Source organism: Anthonomus grandis, chromosome 5 (assembly GCF_022605725.1).
Source record: "Anthonomus grandis grandis chromosome 5, icAntGran1.3, whole genome shotgun sequence".
NCBI lineage: Eukaryota > Metazoa > Arthropoda > Insecta > Coleoptera > Curculionidae > Anthonomus > Anthonomus grandis.
Window position 1 is genome coordinate 31,013,901 of NC_065550.1, and position 20,458 is coordinate 31,034,358.

The window sequence follows — 20,458 nt, forward strand, 5'->3', positions numbered from 1 at the left end:
ATTTTTATCCTATTAAGCGGGTAGAAATAACTTTAAATGCTTAAATCGTTTTCCAAAAATTAACTTTGCCTTTTTATTATAGTAAATATTTTAAATAAAAATATAGGAAAAAGGGTATAAACAGGTTATCGACTGATATAAAGGAATATTTATATAATAAATTGTAAATTTATTAAAATGAAACTTACCTTAAATATTTTTATATTTTAAGTCAATTCTCCTATCCTTTAGTTCTGCAAAATAGTCTATGACCTTCTCATTGAAATTTGGAATGCTTTTGACAAGCGTTTTCTCGATCCTCAACATAGACAAGGCACTAAGTCTAGATTGTCCCATCGTATTACGCAGGAATGTTTTTACTCTTTTTAAAGTAGAAAAAACATCTCTTACTTTCCACGGTTATCATAGGGAGTGTGCACAAAATATTTAATAATTTCACTGCTTCAGAAAATGATTCAGACAAATTCATGTTAATAAAAAGTTGAAGTATGGCTACTGCACGGGCACTATTGCGAAAATCCTCACGACAATATATGACTTTAAGTTCCGATTTTAGTTTGGAAATATTTACTGTGGGATAATGAGCCTTTACCATATTTAAAATATTTTACGGAAAGTTGGTAGTGTATGCTTCAAATTTCTCTGTGTAGAGTAACTGTAAAATCATGAGATGATCATTGAAACCAAACCTGTGATTTATTTCAGATATAATAATATCACAAATTTCCAGTGCAGTTCGTCGCTTTGGATCCTCTGTAGCTGTAGTACTTTTTCTTTTTTTTGCTGTTGATGTGCTTGGTTCTTCTGATTCCAATATAGTATTTCTAATTATTTGGATATTGTTGTTAAAAGACAGTATATAATTTTTGACAGATATGACATCAATATCTCGCATTTGCAATTGTTTAAACAATATATCAACTTGGGGCATTATTTTATAGAAAAAATTTAACCAAAATAAAAAAAAGCTCATCTTCCAAATATCTTTTTAAACCAGTTGCTTGATTTATATTGTTACCATCTTGCACCTCATCAATAATTTCCTCTAAGCAAGATTTTAAATCATCTTTATAAGTGTATACAATTTCAACACATTTTGTATTGAAAGCCCATCGAGTGGGTGTAGCTTTAGGTAGCCTTACTTTAACCACTCTATCCAGAACCATCGTACGTTTTAGATATTGGCCGAAAAAGGACGAAAATGCGTGTAATTTGCAAAAAAGATTTTTATCGGTTTATGTCGACTCGCCGCTTTTTGCAGGATAAGATTAAGTTGATGGGCATAGCAGTGAATAAAGTGTGCATTTGGGTATATTTCTTTAATTTTTGTTTGTACTCCTTTAGTTTACCGCTCATGACTGATGCACCATCGTAACTTTAGGCAATCGATTTTTCAGGTGCTTCATTAATTTTTAATAATTGAAGTTCTTCCAATATTACATTAGTTAAATGTTGTGCTGTGGTACCTGGAGGGTTAACAAATTTCCAAAATCTTTCATGTACAATACCAGTTAATACATATCGCAATATGACAATCATCTGCGTTTTATTGGAGCTGTCTGTGGTCTCATCTACTTAAATTGCCACAAAATTTGTCTGGCCAATCTCCTTAATTATGAGTATGTACAATGGCTAACATTGATTCTAAAATATCGTTCTGAATTGTTTTTGATGTTCGTTTAAATACTGTACTTTTTTCAATATGTTCTTTAAGCATTAAATCCAGTTCAGAAACAAAATCGATAAGGCCCAGAAAAATTCCAGGATTATTGGAGCTGTTACTTTCGTCATGACCGCGCAATGCAATATCAAAAACTCCGCAAAATTTTACACATACGATTAGTTTGTTTAAAATATACAGTAACTAACTAAAACAAAACATTCATCCAGTCGGGCCGTCGACTACGTTAGCGATATAGGACTGAAAGGTGACTCTCACTCCCGCTCATGAAATGTGAATCTGCCCTCTTTGTTCTATTTTACATGCATTTCTCCATAAGCCATAAGAATTGTATAGGGACAATTTAAAATACGGCCCAGCCACGGGCTTGTGTGATAAGCGCGAGGCGCGACGTTAGAGAGTTTATAATTCACAGTGAAGTTTTAGATAAAAGATATTTTTAATAAAATTGGTATTTTTATGAGATTATTTTAGGGGGGTCATTGACCAATTGACCCTAAGAAGAAGCCACTGGTAGTATCTCCAGTTTCGAAATTTCCCAACCTTCCGCAGGCACCTTGTATAACAGCGGTCAAAAACTGTCTGTAATTCCTATGTATTTGATCCTAATTATTAAAAAAAAGCGAGTGGATACTATCAAAGGCCTTGCAAGAATAATCTAAGCATTTTGAAAGTTTACCTAAGGATTATTTTTTAATTTTAGATTTACATGTAAGCTAATAAGTTATACCGATTTTATTGACTTTCTTTACCAAAAACGTCCCTTCAAGTTTCCTTGTAAATACAGCCATTTGGAGTTATTGAGCATTTTTTCAATGATTTGAAAAAATATTGATACTGTAAAATTCACAATATTGATGAAATCAATTATTTCAACTGCCTGGAAAACGTTTTAATTTTTATGATAAGTTTTCTCAAAATTTGTGTGAAAAAAACTTAAAAAATGGAAATTTTTGAATTAAAAACTCGATTAGAAAAATCGAAATTGTTTGAAGTGCCTCGAAGGATCGAATAATTTTGACTTTTGGTCTAAAAAACATTTTTATTTGAAAAAAAATCTCGTGTTAAATAAAGTTATTTCTATATCAATATTATTTAAGTGCCTGGATTACCCTAATTATTTTTTCAAAATTTGAGGTAAAATGAAAATCCTGCAGTCTCCCTCCGCTTATTTATTAAACATTTAGTTGTTTTAAATTCCCGACATGTTTCGGACACAGTGGTGTCCATTATTAGGGGATAAAAGGTTTAAAATTGGTATTCGATATATGCCCCAGGGTTTGATTCCATGTCAAAAAACCCTCAATTTATTATTATTGTTTTTTCTTAAATTTTACTATTTTTAATTAATTTATTTGTTTAAATTCTGTTGTTGACAAGGACCGAACTAAATTCTTCACTATTTTCAAAATTTGTTAAAAAAAATCATAATTTTTGAGGTTCTTTTTTTCTATAACTGTCTGGAAAAATTATTTTTACTTTTGGGTTCTTAATTTTTTTTTTAATTCGTGAAAAACTTATAAAAAAATCATTTTTACATATTTTTTTACGAATTTGCAGTTGGAGTCGTTTTTATTTTTTTTCCAGGCTTATTATAGTTTTAGGTTATTTTTTCCGAATTCTACCCAGTTTAATACCCTTTTTAGCTAATTTTTTTCTCATTTCTTCGGTAGAACGTATTTTTTTTTAACTTTCAGGCACTTGAATAAGGGAGGTAACTGAAAACTAAACAGGTAATTGAAAATTTGCTTTCAATTACCTGTAGTACGACCCAATAGCTTTGGAAGTAACAGAAAATTTTGTCAAAACTGTATTCAACTTCCTGAAAAAAACATAAAAATTCCAGTGCAAAATGCCTTAAAATTGTAATAAACTTCCTGGAAAATAACGAATATCAATTTAAACTACCTGGAAAAAATTCCTTAAAAATGCGTTCAACTGCCCATAAACCCGTCTAGAAGTGGGACAAATGGCTTTAAATTTCCAAGCGATAAAGATCATTATTCACTATTTTCCAATTAGTTAATTACAATTTTAAGTTATTTCTTTCACTTCTAGAGTGTTTAATGCACTTTCTAAGTCTTTTTTCAGTTAGTTTCAAGCAGTTCAAGTTGTTTTTTTATGAATGCATTTTTAAAGGCTTTTTTAGGTAGTTAAAAATGCAATTTTTTATGTTTTTCCAGGTAGATTAATGCACTTTTTGAGTAACTTTTTCCAAACACTTATAACAAAATTTCAATCGCGAAAAACCTGTTTAATTTAATCAAATAAAAAAGGTGAAAACTACCAGGACTTACTTTTATAACATCAAAATCCTGTAAATTACTTGTAGCGAAATTTGCCAAAAAAATATATATTATTATTATTATTAATAAAACTCACTAACACGTCTCATTAAAAACTTTATTCTTATTATTATATAACAACTAAAAAAGCTTTAATATACGAAAAAAAAAAACAAATAACAAAGATATATTTCGGATTATATTATTGAATTGGTGCAATAACAATGGTCAATTTAAGTTGATTCTTATTGGGGCCGATCAAGTACGGATTTTCGTAAGTCGGATCGAGACTAGCGCCCGGATTTAAAACGTGAAACGGGATCAGATCGTCCATGTTTAAAATATTACTTTGCGCGTTAAAGTAGTGGGATTTTTCGATTATTTGCATCACATGTTCCACACCTAAGAAATAACCATAATAGCAAACACTTAACTTCCAATTCTAATTAATTAAATATTACCTCCTTGTATACCATAAATCAACACTGAGACTTTTACTCTCACGTTGGCATTAGCCGACTCACCACAGGTCAAAGATAACCTGACGGTTTTCAAGATTTCTTCAGGAACTTCCATGGTACCTACAATTCTTTGGAAATTAATTTTATACCGCTTTAAAAATATAGGTTTAAGAGAAATGCTTATAACAAGGCATTTATACTTGGTAATGCACCTATGGGCAGAATACTTTTGAGAATTTTGAAGAGAGCGACATTTCCTTTAATGCTGTCCAATGGAAAAACACCGTATGTTAAGAATTGTAAATTTAAGATAACCTAAAAGGAGAAATGAAACTGACATTGCAGTCATAAACACTGAATATTTAAACAAACGGTATTTTTGAGTTGTGTTAAAATACCTGATTAAAAATGATAACCCTAAATATATCAAATTTTAGCACTTAAACAATTTTGCATAGATCATTTAATTATCTTCAGTTATCTTTAAGTTATATAATATTATTTAGAATTAAGTATATCAGTTTATTTTATATTTTAGCATATATGAAGGGTACAGGGAAAAAACCGGATGTCACTTTTTATTGAAAATCTCGGTAGAGGCGCCATTGAATTCTTCGAATGAAGACGCTTATTTTAGAGTACTAAAACCGGGAAACAACCACCGTAGGCTTGCGTAAATTAGTATCTAAAATATAACGTACCGAATAAAAACCAGTTTAGTCCAAATGTCCAGGGAAAAAACGTCCAGCGATGTCATGTAAACAAACCGGTTGATGCAATATTCATTTTTAAAAAACGTACCAGTATTATTGTAACCGCAAAAGTGTGACTTCTTGTTTATCTGTGTGATATTCCGGTGTGTGCCAAAGCTTTTTGTTCCATTCATGGGATTACAAAAAATAAAATAAATTATATAAAGGAAAGCCTTAAACGAAGTGGTGCAGCTCCTAAGGACAGACGTGGAAAGCATAGTGCAACTCATAGGAAGCTGGACGACTTAACAAAAGGTTTGGTATGTGACCACATCAAAAGTTTTAAGGGTCGTCAGAGCCACTATAGTCTAAAAGATACAAAAAAGACCTATTTACCAGAAGAATTTACAATCAAAAAGATGTTTAACCTCTTTAAGGAAAAGCATCTAAATGCTAAAGTCTCGTATGAAACGTACAGAATAATCTTTAATAAAGAATTTAATATTGCTTTTGGATACTCTACAAGTGACACATGCGCAACGTGTGGTGAATTTCAAATTAGGCTTAAAAGTTTGACTGATACTGATGAAATTAGAGAATTAAGCGTTATGAATGAGTTGCATAAAAGAAAGGCTGAGGCGTTTTATTCAAGGAAAAGACAAGCCAAAAAAGCAGCAAAAAAGCAACAAAAAGGAAGCCATCTGCATTGATTTTGCAAAAAATATTTCCATTCCTAAAATTGCCACTAACGACGTGTATTATAAACGCCAATTTTGTATGTACGCCTTTAATGTACATGTCCTCTCAGTATAGGCTAGAAAAGGATCAAACGAAGTTGTATCTTTTCTTCTCCATTTTATCAATAATTATTTAGACGACGATGTTGAAGAACTGCAAATTTTCCGTGACTCTGCCGGAGGACAAAATAAAAACTTTAGCATTTTTCGATTTATTCATTTTGTAGTAAACAACAAAATTCATAATCTGAATGAAATAAAAATCACATTTCCTATAAGAGGACACCCCTATTTAGAATGTGACAAAAATGTAGGATTGTGGGATTTGAAGAGCCCCTTTGAGGTCCCGGAAGAGTTCGAAGAAGTCATTAGGCATTCCCGCTCCAAACCATCGCCGTTTGTTGTAGTGAGTGTGTCACAAAATATGATACTGGATTGGAAAACATTTTTAGACACAATAGATTTATAAAAATGCCCATTTAAAATCCAGATTTTGAAGGAAATAGTGGCATCATCTGATCAAAGCCGCCTTATCTATTACCGTTCAACATACAATGGACCAGTTTTTTTTGGATTAATACGAAAACGCTTTATCCGAAATTCAGCTTTAAGATGCGGAGAATTTTTGCTTCCCGTTCCGATATACGATGGTAATTCCAAGTGGCAATTCCAAAGGCTAAGTTTAACGACCTAATGAGCGTCATGAGGTTTTGCAGTCCAAAAGCCGTGACATTTTTTCAAAACCTGGCTCATCTATAACTTACTTTATAATAATATGTTGATAAATAAACATTAAAAATTCCAAAAAATAAAATATTCTTTTTTATTTCAAAAATAAAAGCAGCTGGTTTTTGTCGGTTTCAGGTGACATTGCTGCTTTTGTTCCTGCGAAACCCTGAGTGATGCAGATTTTTTTGCAATAAAGCCGTATTTAGTTTTTCTAAACCAAAAAACCATAGTCATAATCAACTCATACTTTATAATAATATTAACTTCTGTTTTATGTAAACTACATGTTTATATTCGTTTTGGAAATAAAAATAATTGGTTTTGAACATTAAAATTCAATTTACTCTAATGTGAAAAGAAATGACATATCTGGTTTTTTCCCTGTACCTACCCAACTAGCATTTTTGGCAACAGCTACATAATCGCGACTATAAAGAATACTTTAAAGTTGTGGTTACTAGTCGCGGAAACCGTTTAGGCACCGTTCTGTTACCACTTTTTTACCAAAATTGGGAATGATTTTGCTGTAGCAAATACGTAATTCTATCGTCCCGAGAACTTCTTTTTAACGTCCCATAGTGGTTTTCGGGATGTCATAAAGTAGTAATTGTGCAGTGCTAGTTACTAAGAAGTTACTGAGACAATATTATGCAAACATTTTGATTCTCTTTCTTTGTCAACACAAATAATTTTATATGTCCGTCTTTATTCTAAGTGATGGCGTTGTATCGGGGTTAATCTACTTCATATTGTATTTAATATAGCTGATATTATCGCTTACCGGAGTGGAAAAATGTAAACGAAGCAAATTTTACTGTTAAACATAGGCAAAATAGGACGAAAATAAAGAACGCCTCATTAAAATAATGACTTTTAACAAAAAAATATACCAAGTCTAAATATTTAAATTTAATTTTTTAAAGAAGGTAGATAATTTTTTTCACTCCTCTTTACTCCTATGAATATAAGAAGTCTATAATTTAATAAAAATTGCACAAAATGTAAAAGTATTCCTATTTTAGCAAATTTATAAAATCGTGCAATACCTTTTCACAAAATGGAGTCAAATAATTAAAAAAAATATGGCGAATTATTGTTAGAGTTATCAAGAAGTTTATTTTGTTACTTCAAAGTAAAAATGACTTAGGAATAAGTAAATTATTTCAAAAAAATGCTACTATAAAGTATATTTTACTGCATAGTAGAAATAATTACTTAAAGGTAATTTGCTTTAATAGCCAAGGTGGTAAATATTACTTTAAAGAAGAAATAAGGGTAACTATTTCGGTCTTGTTACTGATAATATTACTTCAAAGTGTATTACTGCATGGTAATATTTTGATGTTCCTATGTAGTCGCAAGAACTTGAAATTTAGCTTTGTAATCGCGCTTACTTAAAAGTGCCCATTTAATCGTCCCACCGACCAATATTTTCTACGTTATAGTAACGACGTTGTAATTGAGTTACCGCAAAGTAATAATTACTATATAGTCAAGTATTAAGTTAATATTACGTATTTCTTACTACTATTTTTTACTTGGCAGTTATTTAAATTTATAAGATATTTTTTTGGTACCAGTTACCGATTTATTACTTGAATAAAGTAATATAGTCAAACAATGTTGTAGCCGTAACTAAAATTGCTAGTTGGGTACTCTTCATATTAGGTACCTACATACGTAATATTTTAAGTTACTATAATATCATATATTATTCAATAGCTTAGTCAGTGTTCATGCCAGTTCATATGCAGAACTATGTCAAATAATGTAGAAATATGTTTAATTATAATTGTTTTATGTGTATTAATTTAGGTAAGCAATTTTAAATTCTTTGCCCTAAATTAAAATATAAACTTATTTTAGACATGACAGAAACAAGTTGTTGTAATGAAATATAATTAAACCTCCCGTTATCACATGGCGACCCTGCCATGTGATGATATGGATTGTTTGTTTTGAGTAGCATTCTAAAATTTAAGAGCAAACTCAATTCTTTTCATTTACACATACAGGAATTCAGTTGTCTAGGTGCAAAGCTACAATAAAGACTATAAATTAGATTTTTGGAATTGGTAAATAAATCCGTATCTTAAATTTATATAAATCTTATTTTTCACAAAGTAAAGGGGGTTTTTCAGATAAACTTCTCTTACTCTGAGAGCACCACTTTCCAAAAACAAATTAACTGTTGGGTATCTTTTCGGTTTTTTATTTATTAATATATATTTTTGAGTGATAACCAGGTTTGATAAGATTGTACTGCACACACAACCCCAAATTCTTATGCCATTATTTAGAGTGGATTCAATCAGAGCCTGATAGACCACTCTTAACAACTCACAAGGCATAAACTCCCATGACTGATAGACTTTATAAAATGTTTTTATATTAATTAATATTATACTTTTTGTCAATATAAACACAGAGGTATTTTTGTACATTTGTTTTGCAAAACAAGGATAACCGTGTATTGTTAGTTCCAAAGATTCTTCTTGTTGGTTACTGTTATAAATAACCAATTTATTATATAACAGAAAAATGTATTTCAGGTGAAATTCTGGTAAGGTTGTTTACATACACTATATTCAACCATACCTATATTTCCAACGAAGCGATTAATTTTTACTTGTTTCAATTGACAAAACTTCATTATTTTCCTAATGTATTTCCAATTTGATTTTAATGCACTTTTAAAGAAATTTATTCACGTAACTTGTTATGGTAATAGGTCGATTGTTTTCAACACACTGACTATCACCAGACTTAAATATGGGAGTTATTATGGAGTTTTTCAAAATATGTTAGAAAATAGCCTAGAAACGCGTTGGACTAATAAGGTTTCTAATTAAGGATAATTTTTTTACTATATTACAATAACAGTCCAGAAATTTCGAGATATTTTATCTTTTTCAGTTACTTCCTTTCGATTTTGAATTATAAAGTGTATAATCACATTTTTATTTACAGTTGCAAACAACCTTGTCATAATTTAAAAACGTATTTAAATCTATTAGAAAACTGTCTAATTTAATGTTTAGGCTCTGATACCTGTGATATTCACTATTTTAGAGTCAGTTATAAATCAATTTAAAAAAATATTGCTTAATCAGAATTTTATGTATTATTTTCTTTTCCGGCTTTATTTGATCTGATTTTTAGGGTTTACAAAGAAACCAGCCACAAGTGCTTAGTGTACTTCAGTGATATTTCTAAACGTTTAATTTTATTAATTATATTGGTTAGTAAGTATATGTTATGTATATTGTTTTTTAATAAACGTTATTATTATAAAAATTTATCCCAAATTTAAAAGATTTTAGTCCAAAGAATAAGAAAAACACAATAATCTAATTTTTCAAAAAACTTAACGTACGATGGTTTTCCTATGGACAGCAGTATATTCAGTTATACTCTTATTCTAGCAAAATATCTTGTTACCTTGCCAACAAATCAAATAGCATTTTTTAAAATGCACTCCCTTAGGATACAGCTTGACCTCCCACTCGCTTATTTTATGGGAATCGTGTTCAGCAGCGGATAACAGAGAGGAAAACACGAAAGTGCTCACATGATAGCTCTGCAGATCCCAAAAATTGTCAATGTTTAAAACCGCCGACCGGCTATCCGACGTATACAATCTGGGAATGAAGAGATGACGCTCTTCAACGTAATGCCTCTCTAGTTGATCTTCAAAACCTAAATAACTTCAACTGTTAACATTTTTCGGTTATATCCAGGCCAGATTCACTCATTACCAGAATGGTATTTCATTCCAATAGCCATCCTGTCAACGAAAAATTGCTCGTGCTGCTTAATCAAGGGAGATATCAAAAGTTCGGCCAATTCCCTTGGGGTCATCATGGGAAATCTAATGTTCATCATAACCATTTCAACCAATTCCTTATACTCTTTAGCAGATTTGTTTACTTTTGCCCTTTGTAAATCCAACCATCTAATATCAAATTATTAAATGTAACAACAATAATTAGACCAAGTCATATTTATTCTTACCGTACAACACAGTGATAAAGCATCATCTCATTATGTACAACCACATCGTCGGAACTAATAATTTTAATGAAAATATCACAGTCGACGTTGCCATAATCGGTAGTTTTGGCGACAGCTTCAAAGTTCCACTTGAAGAAGTTTTTGCAGCTCGTTAAAGTTTCCTCGTGATTGCATATGTAAGAGTATTGCAGCCAAGGGGACAGTTGGTTGTGGTAAGCTGCGTGCGGTACATGGTAGCTCATGTAGGTGATACAGTTTCTTTGTAAACCCTAAAAATCATATTATATAAATTTTTTTAGAAAAAAAAATCCATAAAATTCTGATGATAAAATACTAAATAACACAGGTACCAGAGCCTAGGTTTTACAGAATTTAGATTATAAATATTAAATTACAAACAAAAATTAAACAATTTTTTGTAAGTTATCATGAATTTAAATACATTTTTTAACTATGACAAGGTTGTATACAACTGCAAATAAAAATGTAATTTTAAACTCTATAATTGAAAATGGTAAGGAAGTAACTGGAAAAGATAAAGTATCTCGAAATTCTCATCTATTATTGTAATATCGGGAAAAACCTTCAAAAACCTAATCCAACGAGTTTCTCGGAAGTTATGGTAAATAAATTGATAATGCAAATTAATTCTCTTAAAAGCAAGGCTTCATGCGCAAACGATGGTATTTCCACAGCATATAAAGCACCCAGCATAAACTCTCTCGGCGAAAATATATAGTAGAAAAAAATCGATACAAAGTGCTGTCATTCAGTTAGTTCTGCTCGAATCTCGTTATAACCCGGTATTTTCGTAATGTAGGTGGTCTAAAGAAGACGCTGGTATAGTTAGTTCGATTTCGAAAAAAAACCAAATTTTGGTGAAAAAAATCGATACGGGGGGGTATACCCGAAAAACGAAAAAACCCAAACTTTGGTGGTCGATATCTCGGCTTCTACTAAACCGATCTGGAAAATTCCAACGGTTTTGTCTTAGTTTCGTCTTTCTGAATCCAACGAGACCATCCGCAAGGTCGTAGCTCTGATAGTCGCTGAGATTTCGCATATTTAGAGCCCATTTTTGGCCTCAAAAGCGAGGTCGAAAAATGACTTTTTCCGAATTTTCAAAGTGCTGTCATTCAGTTAGTTCTGCTCGAATCTCGTTATAACCCGGTATTTTCGTAATGTAGGTGGTCCAAAGAAGACGCTGGTATAGTTAGTTCGATTTCGAAAAAAAACAAATTTTGGTGAAAAAAATCGATACGGGGGGGTATACCCGAAAAACGAAAAAATCCAAACTTTGGAAGTCGATATCTCGGCTTCTACCGGTACGATCTGGAAAATTCCAACGGTTTTGTCTTTCTGAATCCAACGAGACCATCCGCAAGGTCGTAGCTCGAATAGTAGCTGAGATATCGCATTTTTGGAGCCCCTTTTTGGCCTCAAAAACGAGGTCGAAAAATGACTTTTTTCCGAATTTTCAAAATGCTGTCATTCAGTTAGTTCAGCTCGAATCTCGTTATAACCCGGTATTTTCGTAATGTAGGTGGTCCAAAAAAGACGCTGGTATAATTAGTTCGATTTCGAAAAAAAAAATTTTTGCTGAAAAAAAACGATACGGGGGGGTATACCCGAAAAACGAAAAAACCCAAATTTTGGAGGCCGATATCTTGGCTTCTACCGGTCCGATCTGGAAAATTCCAACGGTTTTGTCTTAGTTTCGTCTTTCTGAATCCAACGAGACCTTCCCCAAGGTCGTAGCTCCGATAGTAGCTGAGATATCGCATTTTTGGAGCCCATTTTTGGCCTCAAAAACGAGGTCGAAAAATGACTTTTTTCCGAATTTTCAAAGTGCTGCCATTTAGTTAGTTCTGCTCAAATCTCGTTATAACCTGGTATTTTTGTAATGTAGGTGGTCTAAAGAAGACGCTGGTATAATTAGTTCGATTTCGAAAAAAAAAAAATTTTGGTGAAAAAAATCGAAACGGGGGGGTATACCCGAAAAACGAAAAAACCCAAACTTTGGAGGCCGATATCTTGGCTTCTACCGGTCCGATCTGGAAAATTCCAACGGTTTTGTCTTAGTTTCGTCTTTCTGAATCCAACGAGACCTTCCCCAAGGTTGTAGCTCCGATAGTAGCTGAGATATCGCATTTTTGGAGCCCATTTTTGGCCTCAAAAACGAGGTCGAAAAATGACTTTTTTCCGAATTTTCAAAGTGCTGCCATTCAGTTAGTTCTGCTCAAATCTCGTTATAACCCGGTATTTTCGTAATGTAGGTGGTCTAAAGAAGACGCTGGCATAGTTAGTCCGATTTCGAAAAAAAAAATTTTTTGGTGAAAAAAATCGAAACGGGGGGGTATACCCGAAAAACGAAAAACCCAAACTTTGGAAGTCGATATCTCGGCTTCTACTAAACCGATCTAGAAAATTCCAACGGTTTTGTCTTAGTTTCGTCTTTCTGAATCCAACGAGACCTTCCCCAAGGTCGTAGCTCCGATAGTAGCTGAGATATCGCATTTTTGGAGCCCACTTTTGGCCTCAAAAACGAGGTCGAAAAATGACTTTTTTCCGAATTTTCAAAGTGCTGCCATTCAGTTAGTTCTGCTCAAATCTCGTTATAACCCGGTATTTTCGTAATGTAGGTGGTCTAAAGAATACGCTGGTATAGTTAGTTCGATTTCGAAAAAAAAAAATTTTTGAGATACCCCCGTATACCCGAAAAACGAAAAAACCCAAACTTTGAAGGCCGATATCTCGGCTTCTACCGGTCCGATCTGGAAAATTCCAACGGTTTTGTCTTAGTTTCGTCCTTTTGAATCCAACGAGACCATCCCCAAGGTCGTAGCTCTGATAATGGCTGAGATATCGCATTTTTGGAGCCCATTTTTGGCCTCAAAAACGAGGTCGAAAAATGACTTTTTCCGAATTTTTAAAGTGCTGTCATTCAGTTAGTTCTGCTCGAATCTCGTTATAACCCGGTATTTTCGTAATGTAGGTGGTCTAAAGAAGATGCTGATATAGTTAGTTCGATTTCGAAAAAAAAAAATTTGGTGAAAAAAATCGATACGGGGGAGTATACCCGAAAAACGAAAAAACCGTATTGTAAAGCTCCATATTGTAATACCGTATTGTAAAGCTCCAAACACAAACTCTAACAAATTTTTTATTAATTCTTGAGCTATTCATTTAAATATAATGCTTCCTGTTTTTGTAGTGTGCCTAAAGGAGCAGCAACTGCAGTGCCTCGGAATCAAGAAAATATGGCAATACAACAAAATTTTTCCTTCCTGTACAATTATTATTATATAATAAAAATTGATATATTATACAATATTGTATAATAAAGTAAATCATTGTATAAATATTAATTAAAATGTACTATTTACCTTGACTAAATATTTGTCTGCCAAAGCAAGTATAGGTACAACATTTGTGTGAGTGATCAAAATTTTCCCTGTATAAAAATACTCGAGAAAGGCCTGAAATACACTTTCGCATATAGGTAGTTCTTGAAGTTCGATGTGGCTTTCTTTCCACTCGCTCCATGCAGAATTCATTAACATAGCCTAAAGGAAACTATTGAAAAACAAAAGTGATGCCCTCGTATAATGGTTTTACCTGAAAAACATCACTGTTTGAAGAGAGGATGAACCTGTGGGCTCCATACTGTTTCCCACCAACTTTCAAGTAAACATCGCACATACTCTGATCTTGCCATAACGTTTTTAGTGTTTTAAGTATGTTGTCTGAGTTGTCTATCTATGTAATATAAAATGTAGCCTTATGATAGCAATATTTAGGGCAAGACTTACCATAATTTGGCAGTTTTTATCATTATGGGGTTGTTTAACTTCCCTAGATTGACCGTTCTCAGGATCCTCATAAAACATCCTTCTTTCTCCCTAAAATCTTGAAACATTTAAGTTGATATTGGAAAAAGTGTATTATTATTTCGGCTCTTAATTCAAACAAGCGTTGTGTAAAAGGGTCATTCAAAAATAGCTAGAAATCAGGTTTTAAGAAGTTAATTTTAATTTGATGTAGATGTAAATATAAACAAGCACTGTCAACCTAACAGCTGATTTTGACAGACGTGAATTAAGGGCTTTTTTAATATTGATTTTGTAATTGAATTTGCTAATCGTGTGGCAGTTAAGGAGTATTATGTTCTTATTGTTTATTATTTCTAATTATTGCAAGCACTCAATCAGTTTAAAATACAAAAAGCTTACATTTGAGGGTTATAGTACTCTGGATTTGAGACATCGTTGGGTAAATCAGCTGATTCCAGGTTTCCTATTTAGTATGTAATATTGTCTGTTTTTTTAAATTATTATATTGCAATAATTGCGTTTTTGTTGTAAAACAATTAATATTTAATCATTTCTAACGATTTATAGGTTAAATTACTGCCCCTATTTCGTTTGTAAATAAATTAACATCAGCGCCACCTGGAGGCAATTAGGAAGGCTATAGGAGATCATACACGAAAAACACCAAAATAAAGGAGTACATACATAGAGGGATTTGGAAACAAACTTATTTATTTAAAAAGAAAATAGTACAATACTATGAACAATAAAACATTTCTCTACAATAACCTTCTATTCTAGTCCTCATCGCTCGATGACTGATAAGCGAGCTGATCGTTCCACCAATCCTTGATTTCTTGCATTGCGTTTGTGGTTTTTGGAATGTTGGGTTTGTTCGTTAAAGGCTGAAATAAGAAAAAATAGTTTTATCTTATTAAAAATAGTTTTTAAATCCAATAATTACCTCCCTATTTGGCACCTTAACTTGCTCACTATCATTTAAGTGAGTGACATTCTTATTGACTGGATTGGGCCTGACTGAATTCGATTTTTTCTTTGTCTGTGGCACCTTTTCCTTTTCTTGCCTCGCAGAGGGATCGGATAAGGTCGGAGCCAAATACTTACGACCTGCAAATAAATATTGATTTATTCAGAAAAAGGATCACAATATTTCAATCCTACCTGACGTACTACCAATACTATCCGACCTAGGCAAACTATCAGCCTTCTGCTTAACAGTAATTTGCGGCTTATTCTCCTTGTTAGCTTCCGCCTCAGTTTTACTCTCCTTTTCTGGTGCTACCACACTTTTGAGGTTCTTCAGCACCTCCTCCGGCTGCTCAGGTGTCGATACTGCTTCATTGGTAGCCCTCAGACCCGCTATCAAACTATTTTGTTGCTTCTACAAGAAAAAAACTCTTGGAGTTCATGTTGTTCTTGACCTTCTTACTTACACTGGTTGATCTGATTTTTTTAAGACATCCCTCTAACCAGGTTCGTATGGTTTGCTTGGCCACCTCTTCCTCGATTATATATTCGAACTCCTCCCTAGCCAATAGTTCTTCTAGTTGTAAAGCCTTTCTGATGTCTACACTTCTATACGATAACATGCTAAAATGTATATGTTGTATATATATTTTTTGAAGTGAGTAGGGTAATATACTTAATGACGTCATGGAAAGTGACATCCTCTCCATTATGAAGGCGCTCCAGCTCATAGCACATGTGCTTGAAGAGTACGCGATCCTTTTGAGGATCCACCTCTAGACGCCCTTTTAATAGCCTTAAAATAAACTTGACTCTTCTCACGGGAATCACTCCTCTTTGCTGGATATCCACCACGTTCCAAGTGTTTTGAAAGTTACGTATATCAGCATACGAGAGCAAAGCGTCCTCTTCGTTTGAGTAAAACAGGGAGAAATTCTCCATGATAATAGCTAAAGACAAAAGGTTTTATAGTAAAGGCTGCACATATAGTTCACTGCACAGATTGTCTATGTGTCTTCCTGGATCTGGCTAAGGCATTCGATACAGTTGACCACCATAAACTGTTGGAGGACTTGGATAATATTGGAATACGGGGAATGCCGCATAAATTATTTACAAATTATTTATCTGGTCGCACCCAAAGGGTTGCCATAGAAAATATTTTTAGCGAAACAAGAATTGTAAAGTGCGGTGTACCTCAGGGCACTATACTAGGACCTTTGTTTTTTATAATTTACTTAAACTCTTTATTGGTAACAAATTTTTCAGCAGATAATATTAGCTTCGCGGATGATACAGTTTTATTTTTTACCGATAAAAACTGGGAAATTGTAAAAAGAATTTCAGAAGAGGTTTTAAAGGATGTTTTTAATTGGTTTTCGAGCAGGAAATTGAGTGTGAATTATGATAAAACTAAATTTCTGCGTTTTTCATCATACAGAGATGGTCTTCCAAATTATGATAGGTTAAATATTCAATTGAACGATAAGATAACTTATATTTCAGCAGTACCTAGCATAAAATATTTAGGTATTACCATAGACGAACAACTTAAGTGGAATATTCATATACAAAACGTTGCAAATACCTTAAGATCTTTATTGGGTAGATTTAAGTTTTTAGCTGGAATATTAAGCATTTCGCATTTAAAAATAATTTATTATGCCTTGGTAGAATCTCGTCTTCAATACGGAATTTTAGGATGGGGAGGGGCTAGAGACGTATTTTTAAAATGCCTAGAAATCGTTCAGAAGAGTATCATTAAAATTATTTATAAAAAACCTAGACTATATTCCTCAGATCTACTGTACAGTGAAACAAAAATTTTCGATATTCGTCAAATATTTTAACATATTTACACAAATATAAGTCAAACATTTCATTAATTACCCATCAGTATAATACAAGAAATCGTCAACAGAATTCCTCACAAACCACTAGAGCTAGGAAGATAATAGGGCAACATTGTTTCACTTATCTTCTTGCCAGATGTTATAATTTTTTACCAGTAGAAATGAGAGGTGTTATTCTAGGTAGCAACTCATTGGGATTGGTTAAAAGTAGGATCAAAAAATTTATTATCCTTCAAAATAGACAGCTTATTGATGGTTTGGTAAATATTAGAAATTAGCATGTCCACTTATATGGCCCTTTAATTTTAATCTTGATCTGTGTCTTGCTTTGGTGCAGTACGGTAATAACAGTTTTTCAAAGGAGTACAAAATACAGTAGGTCTTTAGTTTGGTAATCCTGTTATAAAAATGTTTTGTTGAATTGTTTGATTTTTTTTTTGTTTTGATTAGTTTTATGAGTTTTAATTAATTTTTATGCGTTGCAAATAGCATTGCAATTGCAATAGATTCATAGTTTAGATTGTTTGTTTTGTTTTGCAATTTAGGCTTATATTAAAGCGAAAAAAAATACCAGCAAGTCCTCGCACAGCGTACTAGCTCCTGAGGGCTGGGGGCATTATGTATTTATTGCCGATGTTTATTAAATTTACTTGTATTTGTTTTGTTATATTGCATTTGAAAATAAACATTATTATTATTATAGGGCTGAATAATGCGTACCCACAAGTAAGTTTAAGACTATATAAGTGATGATGACGTAGAAAGTGCAAAAATAAATGAGCGACCCCATGAAATTTCCACAATCGGTTTCCCAATAGTTGGCCGCGGGGGTGCAATACGGCGGTTGGATCATACAGTCGTGCATTATTTTATTCCAATCTTCTCCGGTTACTATACGGAAGAGCATGGCAACTCCTGTAACTGGAGATTGGAAGTTTGCACGTCTAAAAATTAAAAATATTTTTTTTCAACGTTAAGTTCTGAGGGTATTATTATTACCTTCCAATTCCTTCTCCATACTTCACGGTACCAAAGAGAATGGTACCGGCCAAAGCATAAAAGAACACCAGCAAAAACATTCCAAAAATGATGAAGAAACTTTTGCAAACCGACACGCCTACAGTAAGCATGAGCATCTTTAAGGTCGCATGCTTGCCCGTAATGGTGAAGAATCTCAGGATCACCACCATGAACCCGATAAAGTACGTCAGTTCGCTCTAGAGATAGAAGATTCACTATAGGACAAAGTATATACATTTAAATGTTTATACCTTGAACATTATATGGAAGAACATCCAAATCACCCCCACAACAGTAACGAATAAATCGTATCTGTTACGTCGGGACTGCAGGTATCCCCTAGGGGTGAAGGCGATATTTTTCATGATCACCTCCACCAGGAAAATCAGCGTGCAGATCATGGATATCGTCACCAGGGTGTCCGTTGTTGGATCTTCCTTTTCCCACTAAAAAAAAACGCAAAATATAAGGATTAATGTTAATATTTAAATTTTCCAGACAATAGGAGTCCATTAGAATATACCATAACACTTTAAGTACTTATTTTGTATATATTTGAAATTTAGTACAATTTACAGACTTGCGTTGTACCTTTTCAATTTGGACAAAATATTTGTTTTACATGGGATTCCAAACTAGGTACTGTCGCTTATTCTATGGTTGATTTAACAATTGTATTGTATAATAATATTTATGATGGATGAACAATGTTTTCTATATGAACGTCGAAGAACAGTTTGGGATCCAATGCCTCACTCAAATCTTTAATACACTCCACGTATCGAATGGCATTTTTCTGGATAAATAAATAATTTGTTTAAGGTATAATACCTTTCAAAATTTGAAAGTTCAAATTGCAAGGTAAGAAAACCTGATAACTACTTAATTGTTATAAAAATGTTCAAATGTTCTGCATATGCAAGATATTTATAAATTGAAAAACATGGACGGATATCATTTAAAAAGATTGAAAACAATATCGGTCCCTTAGCATTCGATCTTGCTTCATGACATTTTCTAATTTTAATAAAAGTGTTGGGTGATGAACCTTATAAGAAGCCTTGGAAAAGTCGGTGTACACGTTTCGACACCTTTTTCCATATTTTCGTTTACACTCTGAATAAATTGTATTCAGTTGGTTATACCTATTTTTTGTGGAAAAAGCGATGTTGGTTAACGTCGATAACTTCTTTGACGCTAAAAAATAATTGTTTTAATAGTAAAGATTCGAATAACTTATTAAGGTGAATAAGTAGGGAAATTGGCCTGTAATTTTTAACGGAATTTATTTCTCCAGGCTTGAATACAGGCATCTGTTTTTGTTATAAGAGTTTATATTTTGCTTTCCATAATGTGTGTTATTTTTTTTATTACATAATGATAAAATCCGAAGTAAAACCTTTTTAGAATCTTATTTTTTATTTAGGTGTGTGTTTGTTACATGTTTCTTATAAGGTTTTTAACAGTATCGAAATGAAAAAAAGCAGGTAATTTTTTCTGAAAAAATATGCATTATACCTGCAACAATTTTACATACAACCTTTACGCCCTTGTACATATTCATATGTAAATTATTAATAGGATGCTTACAGTTTACAGTATTTAGTTTGGAATGTATTGTAACTATGTTTATGCGTTTTAAAGCCCTTTGTTATATTAATTTAAAAACTCATCATAAAATAAAATATTGAAAAGACAAATTAGTCTTGTTTTTTTTATTTAAAATTTGCTCCCAGACCCATGTTGTTAATTTATAATTAAAAAATTAAGTATCTATGTCTAAATATCTTCCAGACTTAAAAGTCCTAAATAAAAAATTTATTAAAATATAAAATAATATTTTAGTTGATATGTTCATTCTTGAAAAAGGATGTCTGAGATATGTAATATTAACATATCCATTCAAATTCAAAATTACAATTTTATTAAAATGAGGGTATTTTTAAACGGAAAAACGTATTGCCAAATTTTTACCAAAATAAAAGACTTCAGTTAACGCGTCAACTTCTGTAATTCTGCGAATGACTTCAAATTTAAATATCGCGCAATAGATCAGGTTTAAATTTGCCGCCACACGCCACCCAAGCTGATCGTCACCGTCCTTGTCAACAACGTCAATAGAACTGTCAATTGAATTTCTGTCCGATCATTAGGCAACACACATTTCTCTTTATTTGTCTTCTGTGC

The 20,458-nt window shown here is 32.5% G+C and overlaps 2 protein-coding genes across 3 annotated transcripts in view; both read right to left on the minus strand.

Moving 5' to 3' along the window:
- Window positions 1-4,070: 4,070 nt before the first annotated feature.
- Window positions 4,071-15,021, minus strand: LOC126736738 (BTB/POZ domain-containing protein 17). 2 transcript variants are annotated; one of them, XM_050441262.1, is made up of 9 exons: window positions 14,832-15,021; window positions 14,412-14,508; window positions 14,218-14,358; window positions 13,986-14,165; window positions 10,600-10,868; window positions 10,344-10,540; window positions 10,027-10,284; window positions 4,428-4,547; window positions 4,071-4,368 (listed from the first exon to the last, which is right to left on the minus strand). In XM_050441262.1, exons 2-9 carry the CDS (start codon window positions 14,487-14,489, stop codon window positions 4,169-4,171), a joined length of 1,443 nt encoding a protein of 480 aa, XP_050297219.1. In that variant the 5' UTR covers window positions 14,490-14,508; window positions 14,832-15,021; the 3' UTR covers window positions 4,071-4,168. The 2 variants fall into 2 exon arrangements, with proteins under 2 accessions (XP_050297219.1, XP_050297218.1); XM_050441261.1 differs by lacking the exon at window positions 14,832-15,021 and having other exon boundaries at window positions 14,412-14,764.
- A 104-nt stretch (window positions 15,022-15,125) lies between these two features.
- Window positions 15,126-20,458, minus strand: part of LOC126736727 (sodium leak channel NALCN) — a 39,695-nt gene continuing 34,362 nt past the window's right edge. The window contains exons 20-27 of the mRNA XM_050441240.1: window positions 18,523-18,717; window positions 18,251-18,468; window positions 17,972-18,195; window positions 16,075-16,348; window positions 15,866-16,022; window positions 15,594-15,813; window positions 15,376-15,539; window positions 15,126-15,316 (exon numbers count right to left, since the gene is read on the minus strand). Of these exons, the coding sequence (XP_050297197.1) occupies window positions 15,209-15,316; window positions 15,376-15,539; window positions 15,594-15,813; window positions 15,866-16,022; window positions 16,075-16,348; window positions 17,972-18,195; window positions 18,251-18,468; window positions 18,523-18,717 (1,560 nt within the window). The 3' untranslated portion in view covers window positions 15,126-15,208. The remainder of the gene's footprint in view (window positions 15,317-15,375; window positions 15,540-15,593; window positions 15,814-15,865; window positions 16,023-16,074; window positions 16,349-17,971; window positions 18,196-18,250; window positions 18,469-18,522; window positions 18,718-20,458) is intronic.